Genomic DNA, 17696 nt, shown 5'->3' on the forward strand with positions numbered 1-17696 from the left:
AGAGGACATGTTAAACAAAAGTTCATCCAGTTAAACATTACCAAACTGAAACATCATTTACATGGACAAACCATTCAAAATAGCAGCAACCAGTTGCCTCTCATCTAGCAATATTCAAGAAAAAAAGGTTGTCCCAAAATAGCCACCCAGCCAATTAGTCAATATATCCCATACATCTCTACATCAGCCACCCAACATACCCACAGGATGTACTAACATGTAGTATCTCAGTATTACAGGTTAGTGAATCATGTGGTAAATTAATTTTTATGTTGCTGCAGCCAGGGATAATCTCTGTTCCTGGCCACAGCAACACAAAGATAACAAGTCAGGCCAATATCTTTAAAAGGACTGGGCCAGTGATAACATTAAACTACACTCACCCAATTCCTTTAAGAAATAACACACCCATCCTCATCCATTATGAAATAAAACCCCCTTCATTCCTCCCCTACACTTGATTCATTTTAAAATCACACCCTTGTCGATCCCTACACCCCCCCAGGCCCCTGCAGGGGCTCCCCCTGGTAGGTAGTAGGGGGAGCAGAAATGAATACTTGGTACTCATGTGCCAATGAAGCCCTCAGTTAAAATGAAGCCTCAGCACGTAAGCAAAATGGAAAGGAGTCACAGGATGAGGGTGAAGAGTGAAAGACTCAGGAGTAAGAAAAAAGGTCTTTACAAAGAGTGTAGTTGATGCATAGAACAACTTTAATATGCAAGTGGTGGTGACAAAAACAATATAAGAATTAACCACCCAAGATCTGGAGGGAGAAGAAGGGTTTGTGGAGCCTGTGTTGTTGGTTTGGATGGGCAGATTGAATAGGCCCTAAAATCTTCTTCTGATGTCATTTTCTATGGGGTCAATATTTAAAGCAACCCAGACAACCAGTGCTCTCCGAGCTTGCCCTTGCACAAGCAGGAAGTTACATCAGAAAGGGGCAGGCCGCGGCAGAGAAAAGATTCTGGTCAGCGGCAGACAGTCTATGCCAGGACCCTATATGGAGAAAGGATCTTTGGAGGTAAATGCGGAGGGGGAGGGGGGTCAGAGACAGGAGAGATGCCAGAGTGGGGGAAGGGGTGAGAGAGAGGGAGAGTGCCAGACCTGGGGATGGAGGAGAGAGAGAGATATTGATCATGTGAAGAGGAGGTGCTGGGCCCCCAACTGCTCTGGGCCCTCGGGCACTGCCCGGTTGCCTGAATGATCAGTCCACTCCTGTTTGGTGGAAATATAGTGGGCAATTCTATAGAAGGTGCCCAAAGTTAGGCACTGGGAAGATCTGCCCTTTATATAATGCTAGCTTAGGGGCCCTTTTAGAAAGCGGTGGTAAGCCCAACGTGGACTTACCACATGCTAACCTGGAGCTACCGCCAGCCCAATGTGGACACCGGTAGTAGTTCCAGCCCCAGTGCTTGCTGTTGCATATGCTGGAAAAAATAGAACTGTATTTTTTTAGCGTGATGTTAACCCGGTGGTAATTGGACAGCACTGCGTGCATCCCGGTTACCGCCAAGTTAGCGAGGGAGCCCTTACTGCCACCTCAATGGGCAGTAAACACTGAGGCTCCCATTGTATTCCTATGAGCATCTCAGCATTTACTGCCAGCTGATTTTTACCATGAGCTAAAAATGCTTGTAAAAGGCCTCCAATGTGAAGGATTTATTATGGTTATTGGTAACAGGGCTGCTGAGAGACTGGGCCGACCCTGCCGCCATTTCCCCCCCCCCCCCCCGAGGTTGCAGCCACCACTCCCCCCTGAGGCCGCTGCGCCACCACCCCCCTCCGTCCGCCACCAGGCCGGACCCCCTGCATTGAAATCACAGCGCCTCACCTCCGTGTGAAAGCACAGCAGGCAGCATTAGATCACCTCCCTTCGGGCCTCCTTCCCTCCGTGTGTCCAACCTTGCAGAAGTTACGTCAGACGAGGGCGGGACACAGGGAGGGAAGGAGGCCCGAAGGGAGGCGATCTAATGCTGCCTGCTGCGCTTTCACACAGCGGTGAGGCGCTGTGATTTCAATGCAGGGGGCTCGGAGTCAGCCCGGTGGCAGACAGTCAACGACGGAGCCGAGGGCAGGTGGATGGGACTGCGGTACCATCCCCCTGCCCCCCCTCTCGGTGGCCCTAATTGGTAAGTGTTGGAACAAACTACATGATTTATTATTACTCTACCAGTATTATTTGACCTAGATTGGATGGGATATAACAGTTAAAATAGTTTAGGTTTTATGGGTTGGGTTCTATATTTACCGTGGCAATTACCTATATAATTTCTTGTTTGTTTTTGGTTTTATCCTACTGAATTACATGCCACCCTGTTTACAAAGGTGTGCTATGCCCACACAGCCCATTCAGGAGTATTTGAATTTGTGGTGGCACATAAGGTAGATCCATTCATTCAGCTAAATAGAAATGACTAGAAAATGAGGTTAATAAATAAAAAACAAAAATGCAAAATAAAATGATCTCTTTTTTATTGGATTATTTTGGCTCATTTTTAATCAGCTTTCTGAAGTCAAAACCTCCTTTCTCAAGTCAGAACAGTATGAGCAAAAGATGACAGTATCAAAATATGTAAGTTCCTGGATTGTTTAAAGTAAAAATAGAGAGATACTTTGAAACTAACAAAGATCTTGGTTTCTATTACATTATAAATCATAAAATTCTATGGCTTTCACCTTCTGATCACCCATCCACCTCTCCCACTGTTCTCCCCTCTTCCCCATCCTTTAGAGACTTTCATTGGAAGGCTTTTATGTTTTCCTTACACATTCTGAAATTTGTCATTTTCTGCTCATATTTTCTTGACTTAAGGAAGAAGGCTCCGGCTTCCAATAGCTAGTAAAAAAAAATTCCATTAAGGGGCCCTTTTTCTAAGATGCACTACAAAATGGGCTTTAGAACATCCTAATGCAAGCCTTTCCCAGGTGCTAACCTCATTTCTAGCACATCCCTAAACAAGGCCTTTTCTATTTTTTTTTTTTTATTTTCATGTAGCACATTAATGTTAACATGCAGCAACTGAAAATAATGTGGGAGCACTTACACTAGAAGGTGCTTTTCCAGTGCACTAAGCCCATTAGTAAAAAGGGCCCTTAAGTTAGTCCAATTAAAAGTATCATCTTATTTTTCATTTTCTGTTTTTATTTTTATCTGTTAACCTTTAAAGTGAGCCCCCTGTTTACTAAAGCTTAGCTGGAGCAGCAGGGCCCAATTTATTCCTATGGGTCCTGCTGCAGATACCTCGAGCTAAGCTTTAGTAAACAACCTAAGATGGATACTACATGCTTTATGTAGTATAATGAGCACAGGTGTCAAAAATGAAATGACCATGGCACCATAGCTTTAAAAGTTGAAAATGTATATTTTTAATTGAAGAAATATCATAGAAATACATTTAAGTGAGTACATTATCAAGTTTATACACTTGTCTAAAAAGAATTTAAATTAATTCCTTATGATGGGGGGTAGGGTGGGAAGTATTTTCAAAGCGTCCTTCGTTTTGGGAGCTTTAGGTTGAGTGAAGTTATAGGCGACACTATTTCCAAACGATTAGGGGTGTGTCGGCAAACGCAACATACATTGCCTTTCCCTTGACACAGTGAAGGAACTTGCTTAATACTGGGGATACTCAGTACCCACAGAATTAACTTCTATGGGCGTTGACCAGCATCAGAAGGACCTGCCAGATGTTGGCCTCTGCTCGAGCGCTGTTTCCTCGGCGACGCGTCCCGAGAGGGCAGCAGTGGTACGGGAGACTAGACGTACACGCCCCCGAACTAGCCTTGAGCGTGCGCGCAGCCGAAGGCAGCTCACGGGAGGTGTGGAGAGTTGATTTTCCCTCGCCGAGGCTGCGGCATGTGAACCCGTCAAAGAGGGGGAGGAGGTTTATTTCATATCCTACCTGCAAATGGCTGCTACAGTGATCCCCGAGCTACTAGAAGAAATCCATTGTGATTCATTAGACAGCAGGAAAGCTATCTTCAGCAGGCCAAATGATGCAGAAAGCGGCAAAGAAAGAAAAGATCATCAGGGCGAGCACCCGAAATGTACAGCAGGGACTTCAGCATGCAGATCTGGGGAGCTCAGTGCAATCGGGTGCACGCTTACTTTAACCCCTAAGAAGAGAATGGCCCATAAAGAGCAAAAAAGAATGAATTCGCAGAGGTTGGTTTTACAGTACGTTGTGCCTTGCATGGAATCATATGGCTTGTGCATAGTGGACAATTTCGTGGGACACAAATGTGGAGAGAAGATCTTGCAAGAAGTCCAGACTCTGTATCAGTTCGGCAACTTTCAGGATGGAGAGCTTGCAAATCAAAAATCAGGGAGCACCCGAGCTATTCGCGGGGATAAAATTCTTTGGGTAGAAGGCAGCGAGCAAGGATGTGAAAATATAGGCGTCCTGTTGTCCAAAATGGATAAACTGATCATGTATGCAGATGGAAAACTTGGACATTACAAAATTAGAGGGAGGCATAAGGTCAGTACACGTTCGGTAATGAAGCCTCTGGAGTAACTTTGTTTCTGATTCCATTTTTCCAGGTTGGTGTCCAGGTTGTCAAAAATCAGTTGCACGCTGAAGTGAAATTTTGAATTACACATTCCAAAACCCACCTATTTTCTTAATTTTACTTGACCTATTATCGCCGAGTAAAATCTCGAAATATATCTAATTATAACGACCTAGTATCGCTGAGTAAAATGAAATATATCTAATTATAACGAATGTTGCATGCAACATATAAAAAAAAGCCAAATATACTGATGGCGGTAGAAATGTATTAAATGGCAGTGAAAATGCAAATAATTGCATGGAAAACTTTATTTGAAGCAGGGATGTGGTATCAACACAAATAACGCAGGTCAGGTTTCTGTAGCAGAAAAGTGAATTACAATTATGATTCAGAAAGAAGAAGGCAGTTGTGTGAATTCAACGGAAGGTAAACAAAATCCCAGAATTAAATTATCATATAAAACGTACGGTGAAGCACGCAAACATAATTTCAGGTCGGTAGTAAGTAATAAAGTGGTGTGTAGGAAGAGGTTTAAAACCTCCGTTTTAAGTAGTAAAGCATTCCAGGTAAATTGAAAAATTCCGTAGCCTTATTTTGGAAGCGTTGAAAACATTACATCAGACAGATGTAATTTTTTATGTACGATATCACTGAAGAAGCACTGTGCTTATTATACAGGAGGAGAACACAATTGCTACTGTCAACAAACCGAGAGGGAGGAAATGGTAGCCCCCCATTCTTCTTGTGGTTAAAGAGTAGAACAGTATATTTGTGCCTATAGTTGCCCGTCTACATGCTCAGGAAGAATTCCTCAATGGCGGAAACCACGCCCTTTAGACGCTGTGACCAAGCGACGGGGTCACGCCTCTCACCTGTCCTCCAATCCCTGCGGCCTCGCCTGAACTCCCAGAACATCGGCCCAGTTTGTCAGACACGTGCGGCGCGGTCCAGCGCCTTCTTACAGAATCTCTGAGGTCTGGACTGCTAGGCCACGCCCCCAATCATCAATGATTGGTCTGTTTGGCAGAACGGAGTAGAAAGAACAAGGCTCCACCCTCCCATGTTGCGCAAGGGAAACAACACATTCTGCACGTAGCATGTGTTTTACTGAAGGGGTGGGGGTGGGGGAGAGGCGAGCCATCTGCTCCCTGTAAATAAAACCGATGTCGGGGGATTAAAGGGAGCATCATCAGTTGCACCAGTTTTGTTTTGAACTATGACCAGTAGAAAGGTACGAGCGGAGGGGTTATAATTAAGACAACACTGAAACTAGCAGAACAAGTGTAATGGGTGTGTGAGTTCTGCATGCGGTAGACCATACTTCTTGTAGGACTTTCAGCTTGTTTAGGTATTTTTAAGATTCCCCGAGTCTTTTTGCACATAGTCACGTAAACCATGTCACATTTTTAAAACAGAAAGTCAATCCTAGTCACACGGAAGGAAGACTTCGCTGCTCATAAAATCGTTGAGAAGCAGGGTGTTTTTTTTCCCCCCAACTACCTGCACTGTTTTCGGTATTGTCCAGCATCTAGTGTTTTTTTTTAAACATGCCTCTTAAACATATTGCAAATTTAGATTGGGAAAAACTAGCCCTGGAGCACATCGTTCCCCGTTTACGTGACACAGGGTTTTGCTACCTGGACAGTTTTCTTGGGGACGTGATCGGCGACTGCGTGCTGGAGCAGGTGAAACGCATGCACTGCTGCGGGGCGCTGAAGGACGGGCAGCTGGCAGGCCGGTGCAAGGGCATCTCTCAGAGTCACCTCAGGGGTGACAAAATCGCTTGGATCGCTGGCACCGAGGAAGGATGCGAGGCCATCGGCTTTCTGCTGTCCTTAATAGACCGGCTGGTGCTGTTGTGCGGAGGCAGATTGGGCAAATACTATGTCAAAGAACGGTCCAAGGTAAGATAGCAGACGAGACATTCATGTTAGTTACACGTCACGGGCATATTGGTAAGTTTCGAAAGAACCATTATCATATAAAAAATTTAATGAATATAAATTTTAAAAACCCAACTTGTTAAAACAATGGTTAAATATGTGATTCGTGCTGCCTTCAAGCAAGTGAAGTTTTTTTTTCTCAGCTTTGCTGTCGTTTAGCCGTAAAGTGGCTGTCACCAACTACTTGGTTTTCTTTTAACTTTTTATGGTGGGTAGGTTTTTAAATGCATGCTTTCTCCCCCACCCTCCTAATATAAGGACCGCATCACACAGGACAAGTTTCATGTGATGGCTGTGGTGCCAGAGGAAAATATATATTGATTCAGTGGTTCCCATACCTGGTCCTGGAGGCAGCCCAGCTGGTCAGGTTTTCAAGAAACCGACAGAGAATATTCATGAGATAAATTTGGAGGCAGTTCATGCAAATCTCTCATGAATGTTCATTGTGGATATCCTGAAAAACTGACAGGCTGGGGTGCCTCCTGAACCAATGTACTGATTAATTTTGAAAGACTTTGGAAAACCAGAATAATTTGTAAGAAGCTATTAAGTAGGGAGTGAGATCTGGGAGCTCAATACTCAAAAGAATTTAGGGGGGTAGTTATGAAGTTGTGTTATGGCTATAGCAAGAGTTATTTGCCCTTTAATGTGACCAGTTTCTAGCTGTAACGCAATGAAATTAAGTCACCATGGGCTACATAGGAATGAGATGCAAGACATGCAGTTGGATGGAAAACATCTCATTACTGTGTAAAATCTATAATGGTAAGGGGTCCACTAGAAGGCACTCCCATTCATCTGTAGCCCCCTCCCCCAAGCCTACCTTCATGAATTCCTGAGGTCTAGGGAGTCCAGGCAGGAGTGATTCCTAGTCACTTCTGTCCTCACTGGCACTGAGTTCAAAGTAGTGCTGGTGACTCCTAATGGAAATCTGCTAGGGTCAGGGTTCTGTATACCGGACCTCTAGTGATAGTCCTGTAAGACTGTTGCTAGGGGTTCACCGGCAAGGGCAGGAGTGACTAGGGATCGCTCCTGCCTGAACCCCATTAGACCCCAGGGATTCATGAAGGTGGGGGGGGGGGGGGGGCTTACAGTTAAGGGGAATCATCTGGGGAAGGGAGGTTGTTTTCTTATGGGGCTCCTGCTATAGGGGAGCTCTTAATGTGGGGATGGCCTTGAATGGGGGACATCACTAATTAGCAATAATTGGAATTTACGAGCGCTTCTTTTTAGGTGTATTTGAAAGGTGCATGTAAGTCCTAATGTATGTAGCTGAAAAGGGGGCGCAGCTATAGGAGGAGTGAGGGCGTGTCACGGTGTGATGCAGATTTACTTGCGTTGTTATAGAATTTGGGGGAATGTGCCTACATTTAAGTGCGGCCATTTACACCAGGTTTTCAGTGACGTAAATGGCCGCACCTAAATGTAGGCGCATTTCCCATCCCGATGCGCTGTTTTATAAACCGTGCCTAACTTTATGTGTGGCTTATAGAATAGTACAAAGTGCAATTTTCCAGCACGTCTAGATTTTAGACGCCATTTACAGAATCTGGCCCCATATGTACGTAAGGGTGCAGAATGACAGCTCTTTCATGGGTAGGTGTACACTTATGGGCCTAAGTGGCAACAAGGTGACTAAGCGCAGTTCTGTGAGGGGGCACGTAAGTGGCATGGGGGGAATTCTTTAAATGGTGCTAGAAAGTGGGCACTAAGGAGCCCTGTTACGAAGCTGCGGGGGCCGTTTTTGCCACACGGGGCCCTTTTTACCGCAGCAGGTAGAAAGGCTGAAAAAAAACATGAGAAATTAACAAAATAAGGGACAATTAAGGGACAATTATTCAGGTTTGTGTTTCTTTATCAAAAATGTTTTCTATTTATTACTATAGTGCTTCTATGTTGCTCATATTGTTGTTTTCAAACATATTCATATGTACATTTACATTATCATCCACAATACAATGGTTGTTATGTAGGCAACTAAATATTGTTAATGATAATAATAACAAGTCTTTTATCCTTTTTGAACCTACATTATCCATGTCTTCTTCAAATAATATGAAACCATTGTTTCGTTAACACAAGTTTATGTGATGACGAGAAGTTATAAGTCCCGTTGTGCTGTGTTATATCAGTCCATATATATCCATCATAAACGAAATTCGATGAAATTCATTGGTCAAACTGCAAGTAATATCCAAAAGCTTTTTCCAACAATCTATATAAAAAAGTGAGCTGTGAGAACATTTTATACTGCTTATCCCAGAAATAGTGGATTTTCTCCAAGTCCATGTAATAACGGTCTATGGACTTTTCCTTTAGGAAGCCGTCCAAACCTTTTTAAAACTCTGCTAAGCTAACCACCTTTACCAGATTCTCTGGCAACAAATTCCAGAGTTTAATTACATGTTGAGTGGGGGGGGGGGGGGGGGGGAGTGGGTTCCATTTATTGAACTTACCCCCTATGTAACTTAAATGGGTATTTGCAGAAATACCCTTAGATGCTGTGCTAGCATTTATGCACATAGGTGCACACATATGCATATAAATCTAGTATTCTTACATTTATTTATTTATTAGGATTTATTTACTGCCTTTTTGAAGGAATTCACCCAAGGCGATACACAGCAAGAATAACTCAAACATAAGCTATGCTTTCTTGATTTTGGACATAGTCTTAGTCTCCACCACCAAAACTGGTAGGCCATGCCACACATTCATACCCTTTTTGGAAAGAAGTATTTCCTCAGGTTATTTCTGAGTCTGTTCCCTTTCACCTTCATCCTATGCCCCTTCTTTCCTCAGCTTCCTTTCAGTTGAAAGAGATGAAGCATTTGTCCAGCACTGATCTCCAGCCCTCTGCCTGTTCTTCCCCTCACGTCGTGTGCATGCTCGTTTTAGTGAAACTGAACATGCGCAACACTTTGCGCATGCTCAAATTCATTGAAACGAGTGTGTACACGATGTAAAGTGAGGGGAAGAGCAGGGCAATGCAGCGGATACCAGCGCTGGTATGTGAGGAGGCGGCAGTGGGGGAAGCGAGTCAAAATGTGCCCCCCTGCACTGTACTATAAGGCACAGCATCTGGCTCAAAAGGGGACATGGCTGTAGGCATGTTGAGAGCGTTCCAAAAAAGTTGTAGTTATAGAGTACGGCCTCAGTGCACCTAGGGCGTCTTTTACCAAGCTGCGGCAAAAGGGTACAAAGCTGCTTGTTTTTGATGTGTGCAGAGGCCCCCTTTTACTGCAGCAGGTAAAAGGTAGGTCTTTCTTTTTTTACAGGAAATGGCCATGCAGCAAGTGAAGCACTTGCCGCGCGGCCATTTCGGGGAAAGGGGAGCCCTTTAAGCTACCATTAGGGCTCCAGCACTAAGTCAGCGGTTACTGTGCAGCAAGTGGCACTGGCCAATTACTGCTGGGTACACACCGGCGCTACAAAAAAATATTTTTCTAGTGCCAGATAATGACAGCACACTGGGGGTGGGAACCACCGCCGGGCTTTTTAGCGAGTGGTAAGCCCGTGTTGGGCATACCACTGCTTTGTAAAAGGGGCCCCTAACTTGGATTCTAGCATTTATTCTAGGGTTCAACAGGCATAAGTCTGGCCCTAAAGAATGGGTGTGAGAATTGGCTTGAAGCGTGATTCTATATAGTAACATAATAGATGATGGCAGAAAAAGACCTGCACGGTCCATCCAGTCTGCCCAACAAGATAACTCATATGTGCTACTTTTTGTGTATATCCTACTTTGATTTGTACCTGTGCTCTTCAGGGCACAGACCATATAAGTCTGCCCAGCTCTATCCTCGCCTCCCAACCACCAGCCCCGCTTCCCAACCACCGGCTCTGACACAGACCATACAAGTCTGCCCAGCACTATCCCCGCCTCCCAACCACCAGTCCCGCTTCCCACCACCGGCTCTGGCACAGATCGTATAAGTCTTCCCAGCACTATCCCCGCCTCCCTACCACCAGCCCCTATAAAGGGGGTGTGCTCTTCGTAGAATGGTGCTCAGTGTTGATGTTTTCTGAGGCCGAATTTTGAGCGCCATTTATACAGTTCCCTCCATTGTGCACATAAATTTGAACACCTAGGCTACAGAATTGCCTACATTTATAGAATATGACTAGTGGCCATGGTGTAAATACTGGTGCCTAAGTTAGGTGTGGAGCAGGTATATTCTATAACCGTGCATGTAGATTTTCGGAATGCCCAGGACCTGTCCATTCCACGCCCATGGTCATGCCCCCTTTTTGGCAGCTCGCATTAGAATTTATGTGCACCACTTTACAGAATACACCTAGCAAGTTGTGCGCGTAAATTCTAACTAATGCCAATTAGAATAAATAATTGCTTGTTAAGTGGCAATTATCAGCGCTGTTTGGCCTGTTAAGTAGTTAAATTGCACACACAAGTTTAGAATATGACCGGATTTGTGCGCACAATTTTGCTCATGCTATATAGAATCCAGGGGTAAGGACTACATTCTATATATGGCACTTGAAAAATCGGCAGTGAAAATATTTCCGTCTAGGCGTATTCTGTAAACCACTCCTAGATTTAGGCGCAGTTTATAGAATACGCCTAGCCAGTTTATAGAATGCACCTAGTGGCCATGCCAGTTTCTAACTGGCAGAGCAGATGTATTCTATAACCGTGTGCGTAGATTTTCAGAATGATCACGGCCTGCACATTCCATACCCCTGGCCATGCCCCCTTTTTGGCAGCTCGCATTAGAATTTATGCGCACTACTTTACAGAATACCCCCTAGCAAGTTGTGTGCGTAAATTCTAATTAATGCCAATGAGTATCAATAATTGCTTAAGTGGCAATTATCAGTATGATTGGCTTGTTAAGTAATTAAATTGTGCACGCAAATCTAGAATATAACTGGATTGTGCATGCAATTTCAGTTGCACGATATAGAATCCAGAAGTAAATGGCTAATGTGAAAATTCCTGTTAGGGGGTGGGGAAGGTTCACGGAATGTACCTTGCCATTTGCATGTGTTAAATGCAAATGTTGCCGCTATTATGGAACAGTTACCTACACTCTCAGAGATGTAGTTAAGCGCAGTGTGCATTTGTGGCCATGTTTTTAATGCAGTAGTAATCATTACCCCATGTTAGCTGCATTCCTCTAAGTGCCTCCTCCCAGGCACTGAGAATGCTTCGTTAGCGACATCCCATGCCTCGGCTGGACTGGGGAAACAGAGTCCTGGCTTGAGAATCAAATCCACGTCTTCTACAAGGCAGTGCGTACCTAGCCCTAGCGTTGAGCCATCATGTCAGCCTGCTACGCCGTGTTTCACCCTGTCTGGTAACTTCCTGTCAGAGATGATTTCAGGTATATGGTGAAAGTGAATGGGAGGAGGATAGCAATGCACTTTATGGGTGCGTGCATGCTACGTGACTTCAGTCTTGATTGCCGGTGAAGTAATTGCAGTGGGTTTCTTTGTAACATTCCATCTTTGTGACAACATTGTGCAATATTTTCATTGGTAACTCAGTTTCGTTGTGCAGAAAGAGGCAATATGAGGAATGGCTTTGCAGGCAGGGCTTTTGTGCTGTTACACCTCCTAAAATTGCAACAGGGATTTCCTGTGTTGATGCTTTTGAAGGCAATACTCTCTTTTAACACCAAGGCAGTAATTTGACATGTTTATACCTTAATAATTACTGATATTAGGACTTTGCTCACTAATGGGACTTTTCTATAACTTAGCACCTCTAAAGGGTGATGCAGTGGGCATGCAAAACACATGCAAATTGGTGAGTAACAAATTGCTCCTGATGTAAAAATCCATGGTAAAATGTAGCACATTTTTTTTTTTTTTATTAAACTCTCTTCCTAGTGCTGAATCTTGAAGCCATCTCAGGAGTAAAGGTGCAGGTGGGAGCTAATAGGTCATCTGGGGTGAAGTGATGCTTTTCACCTCAGATGACTCAAGTTACTGGTTGACTCAAGTGGGCCCTAGGCCTCCCTGTTCCCTTTCCTCCAACCCCACAAATAACTTCCTGGTGGTCCTACTTGGCCTCCAGATCCCCAGCTTCCTTCCTCAACCTCCCAAAAAAGAGGCCCTTTTACTAATCTGTGGCTAAGCCCAGATTTAACATGGTAGTATATGATAGATTTTTCCAATGTTTGTTTGCAGATCCTGCGCTAATTTTTCCATTCAGGAGGCGCAAAGTGCTCCTACATTCGGCACCATATATAGAATTCCCCTGTAAATGTGAGCATCTTTAGGCATGTTTCGCTATAGCGATGGTACCCATTGGGGAGGCTGTGCCGGTTTGTCTGTCTTTGTCCATCTGAATGCATAGGTTTGCTTGCACATCTTGAAATTCAGCATTTGATGAAAAAATAAGCATTATCTTTAAATCCTTAGCTATCGTTCAGGACACAGTCTAGAAAAAATAATAAAGAGTGATAATCCATATGATCCTTGACAGAGGGAAGCACAAGAGTGATTCTTGACAGAGGATTAATGTGAGTGAGAGATCATGTTACTGGTTAGAGAGAAAGACGGATACTTGCCATTTGCTAAATGATACATAGTCTCTGTCACGTCTTCACCTACACTTAATTCTACACCTGGCTGCCGCCTGTATTGACCTGATTTTAATTCATTGACTCCATGATATTATTAGTTTAACCTTGTCTGTCTGTAAGCTTCTCACAAAGGCAGTTTCCCTCCCATATCTAAAGACTGACAGACAGATTTTAGATAGTGTGTGGAAAGGGGTTTAAAAAAGGTTTGGACAAGTTCCTGGAGGAAAAATCCATACTCTGTTATTGAGATGAACATGGAGGAAGCCACTGCTTGTCCTGGGATTGGTAGCATAGAATGTTGCTACTATTTGGGTTTCTGCCAGGTACTTGTGACCTGGATTGGCCACAGTTGGAAGCATGATACTGGGCTAGATGGACCATTGGTCTGACCCAGTATGGCTATTATGTTCTTATGAAATCACACATCCAAGTCAAGCCATGGAGGAGTCCCATATAATTTTACAAGAAGCTCAACTAAATGCAAAAGCTCATGTAAAATAGGTTCAGGAGCGCATGTTAAAGTTCCTCCACAAACATAAAAAGCGGCAATTTTAAGAAAGCTGCATCGGGGATAAAAACCAGAAATCACCCTCACCCCACACATAGATGTGGGAGCAGCTTTCTAGAATCACTGCTCCCTCTGTAAAGGGCCTCCCTCATCTCTGGCCCCACCAAGGCATTTGTTCCCCTCCTGTGGCCATAACCACACTGAAGGCAGCCCCCTATGGCTACAGCTACCCAAGTGCTGGCAACCACCCACTACATGGTACCATTCCCCTGATGACCATCCCCGGGGTCAAAGGTGACAATATACATCCTCCCCCTGGCAGACCCCCCCCCCCAACTGACTCAATCTTCAGGCTTACCAGGAGTCTCTGGGGTCCAGTAGTATTAGTAGTGGCCATTTTGAGAGACCTGATTGAGGCAGGAGTGAGTGGGCATCATTCCCACTCCACTAGGTCCCAGAGACTGGATCAGGGATTGAGGGGGTAGGGACACCTTTGACCGTTGTGGGGGTGGTTTGGGCTTTGGGAAAAGAGAACCACGTGGTGGGCCCTTGCCCACTCTGTAGGCAAGCTGCTGCTGGGGGACTTCCCATTGGAGGAGTGGTGTGAATGGGGGAGCCTGCCAATGGCACAGTTGTGGCTGTATGGGGGCTGAGGAGGAGGCCTGTTGCCACGAGGGGAAATAGATGGCTTTGGGTGAAGGGGCCAGAGAGGATTGGCTGTTGGGGGTGATTGTAGGGGTTGCAAATACCAGGGGGATGGTGATTAGAAGGCGTAGGCATCATGATTTACAGCTGCCCCTTACAGCAAGCACTTATACATCCTGCAGGGCAACTGTAAATGCCTACATCTACTTCAGTATAGATGTGAATTCCTTGTGTGAAATGGGAAATCCATGTCTGTATTGTAGGCCTGACCAGAACACACTCTCCCCCTGCCCTTCCCATGCCCTCTTGCCCTCTATACATAGTTGGCTTCCCCATGTTTGAATGGCCCCTGTTCTGAAATGGCATTCATATAATTGGGCCCCTCTAGACATTTCAGTGCTGAGATTTACACGTGATAATGGTGCTTCTGTTAAAAAAAGGACAATATGTATTTATGCCTGTAAATATTTGACATGGTTGTTTATTTTATGAAAGAGAATTTGCAGGAAGCACATTTGAAATGAGTGAGATGATTCCAATATTAGTACCTGCTTCTAAAGATTAGATTTTAGTGGAGGACAGAATGATAGAAGATTACTGGAAAACGTATCATAGGAAAATTTCTCGAGGAAGAGCTTGGTAACTGGGCCTGGTAGAGATGTTTCTTAGAGGGCATGGTGTATTAAGAGTGGACTTTGTGTGGGTATATATTGGGTGCTCACCTTGTGTGGAGGGAGGGGGAGGTGTGGTTATTAAAGATTGGTGTGTATTGAATGGCCACGGCAAAGGGGTGTGAACACATGTAATACTGTTGCTAGAAACCTCTTTTTGGCTAATAGTAAAATGATTGAAAATATCTTGTTTCCTAACTAATGAGCTGAGTAAACAGAATAGTTATTGCAGTGGATGTAATGCTCTCTTTATCTTTTTTTTTTTTATGTATAGCTTTCCCTTCCAGCTCTTGTTCTAGTGTGATAATTGACAGGGTTCCAGTATTTTTCTTGGTTTTCTTCCATAGCCATCAACACTGGCAATTTCTTATGTCTTTTCAGTGAATAAACAAACAGAGAGCATAGTTTTAGCATCGGCTTTTGTAGCTGGTATCAACAGTAGAAATGTAGTACTGCGGCTGACTTCTTCAGTGGTGACAGTAGGGTACCTGTGGTAACCTGAGACGTGTCTAATAAGGGTTACTGTAAGATCTAGTGCTCAGTGCAGAGATTGTCAAGTCTGTCCTGGTAATCCCACAGCCGCTTCTGTTGTCTGAGTATGTGCAATAAACAGGGATGAAATAAATGTATGAACCCAATTAATTGTGGCTATCCAGACAACCCATGACTGTGGGGCTACCAGGACAGGTTGCAGTGATGCATTCTGCCAGCGTTTCACCTAGTCTCTGCTCATGGGCACACCCACCTTCAAACTATGTGCCATCACATTTAGGCACCATTTTATAGAATAGTGCACAGTTGGAATATTTGCATGTATGGACACGGGGGCACACAGTTGTGCATATGTGCTGGTATTTGGTCACTAAGGTGCATGCTTGCGGCCTCAAGCTAGGCGCCATTCTGTAAAAGTCGCCAAAAATTGTGCACGCAAATTAGCTTTTTAACAAGCAATTATTGGCACATTAAATTTAATTGAATTTTATGCATGATTTGAAAAAGGGGGCGTGGAAATGGTAGGGGCATGGGCAAAATGGAGGCGTTCTTAAAATTAAAGCGTGTCATTATAGAACAGTGGGGATTCTCACCTAATACATAGTAACGTGGAGGGGCATAATCGAACGGGGATGACCATCTCTAAGGACGCCCATCTCTGAGGACGTCCCAGCAAATGGGCGGGGCATCCCGTATTATCGAAACAAGGTGGGCGTCCATCTTTCGTTTCGATAATACGGTTGTGGACACCCAAATCTCAACATGTAGGTCGACCTTAGAGATGGTCGACCTAAATGTTGAGATGGTCGACCTTAGAGATGGGCGACCTCGGTTTTCACCGATAATGGAAACCGAGGACACCCATTTCAAAAACGACCAAAGCCAAGGCATTTGGTCATGGGAGGAGCCAGCATTCGTAGTGCACTGGTCCCCCTCACATGTCAGGACACCAACTGGGCACCCAAGGGGGCACTGCAGTGGACTTCACAAATTGCTCCCAGGTGCATAGCTCCCTTACCTTCGGTGCTGAGCCCCCCAACCTCCCCCCCAAACCCACTCCCCATAACTGTACACCACTACCATAGCCCTTAGGGATGAAGGGGGGCACCTCCATGTGGGTTCCGTGGGTTTTGGAGGGCTCACATTTACCACCACAAGTGTAACAGGTGTGGGGGGGGGGGGGGGGGGATGGGCCTGGGTCCGCCTGGCTGAAGTGCACTGCACCCACTAAAAACTGCTCCAGGGACCTGCATACTGCTGTGATGGAGCTGGGTATGACATTTGAGGCTGGCATAGAGGCTGGCAAAAAATGTATTTTAATTTTTTTTTTTTGGTGGCAGGGGGTTGGTAACCACTGGGGGAGTAAGTGGAGGTCATCCCCGATTCCCTATGGTGGTCATCTGGTCAGTATGGTATATTAAAATGCTCTTTTGTTTAAACTGCTATTACTCAATCAATCTGCTGTTCTCTTCAAACTATTGAACAAATTATTCATTAAATTGTATCTCTTAGCTTACGGGGAGGGATCTCTTGTCTGGCGACTCCCTGTTGTCTCGAACCCCGCATCTACCTGTGACACAGTTTTTATACGTAAGCACTCAGCTGGCTCTAGTCAGTCAATAACGTGGGGACTAAGGCAAAATGCAATTAAATAGTCAACCACTCCACCTCCTTGTTTAATCCATTAGGTTGAACTGTATTCCATAAGTATATGAATTCTTGTTCTTGTTGAACTAGTTTGGAAGTTATATCACCTCCCCAACATAATTTAATCTGCATTAGGACCACATATTTAAGATCTATAGCACCATGACCCATTGATTGCCAATGAGCTACTAATGGGGTGTCAATCTTGTTTAATCTAATATTGCTGAGGTGTTCCCCAATCCTTTGTTTAACCTTATGTTTTGTCTGACCTATGCACCATTTTGAGCAGGGGCAAATTATGGCGTATATCACTTGTGTTGTGTTACAATCTGTATAAGATCTCAAATCAAAACGCCTTCCCGTGGCTGGATTGATGACATAGGTGGTTTGTATTGCATGGGAGCAGTATGTGCATCACTGATAACTGTGGTGACCACCAGATTCTGCTACTGATGAGGAATGAATTTGACGGAAAATCGATAAATATTCTCCCATGTTTTTAGACCTACTGTAAGCTATCTGAGGTCTATCTTTAGAAATCAAACAAAATAAAACATGGAAAAGAAAATAAGATGATACCTTTTTTATTGGACATAACTTAATACATTTCTTGATTAGCTTTCGAAGGTTGCCCTTCTTCGTCAGATCGGAAATAAGCAAATGTGGTAGCAGGTAGTATATATAAGAGAAACATCAAAGCATTACTTTGACAGTCTGACAGAG

At 44.4% G+C, this 17696-nt stretch overlaps 1 protein-coding gene across 2 annotated transcripts in view; it reads left to right on the plus strand.

Annotated features, from left to right (window-relative positions):
- Positions 1–3830: 3830 nt before the first annotated feature.
- The window catches only part of EGLN3 (egl-9 family hypoxia inducible factor 3), a 44826-nt gene continuing 30960 nt past the window's right edge, over positions 3831–17696 (plus strand). Inside the window, exon 1 of one of the 2 annotated variants that reach the window (XM_030214486.1) lies at positions 3831–4482. In XM_030214486.1, the coding sequence (XP_030070346.1) occupies positions 3910–4482 (573 nt within the window). In that variant the 5' untranslated portion in view covers positions 3831–3909. Of the gene's footprint in view, positions 4483–5705; positions 6421–17696 lie in introns of those variants that run through there. The other variant, XM_030214487.1, reaches the window with a different exon arrangement.

The sequence above is a fragment of the Microcaecilia unicolor genome, chromosome 9 (genome assembly GCF_901765095.1).
Source record: "Microcaecilia unicolor chromosome 9, aMicUni1.1, whole genome shotgun sequence".
Classification (NCBI taxonomy): domain Eukaryota; kingdom Metazoa; phylum Chordata; class Amphibia; order Gymnophiona; family Siphonopidae; genus Microcaecilia; species Microcaecilia unicolor.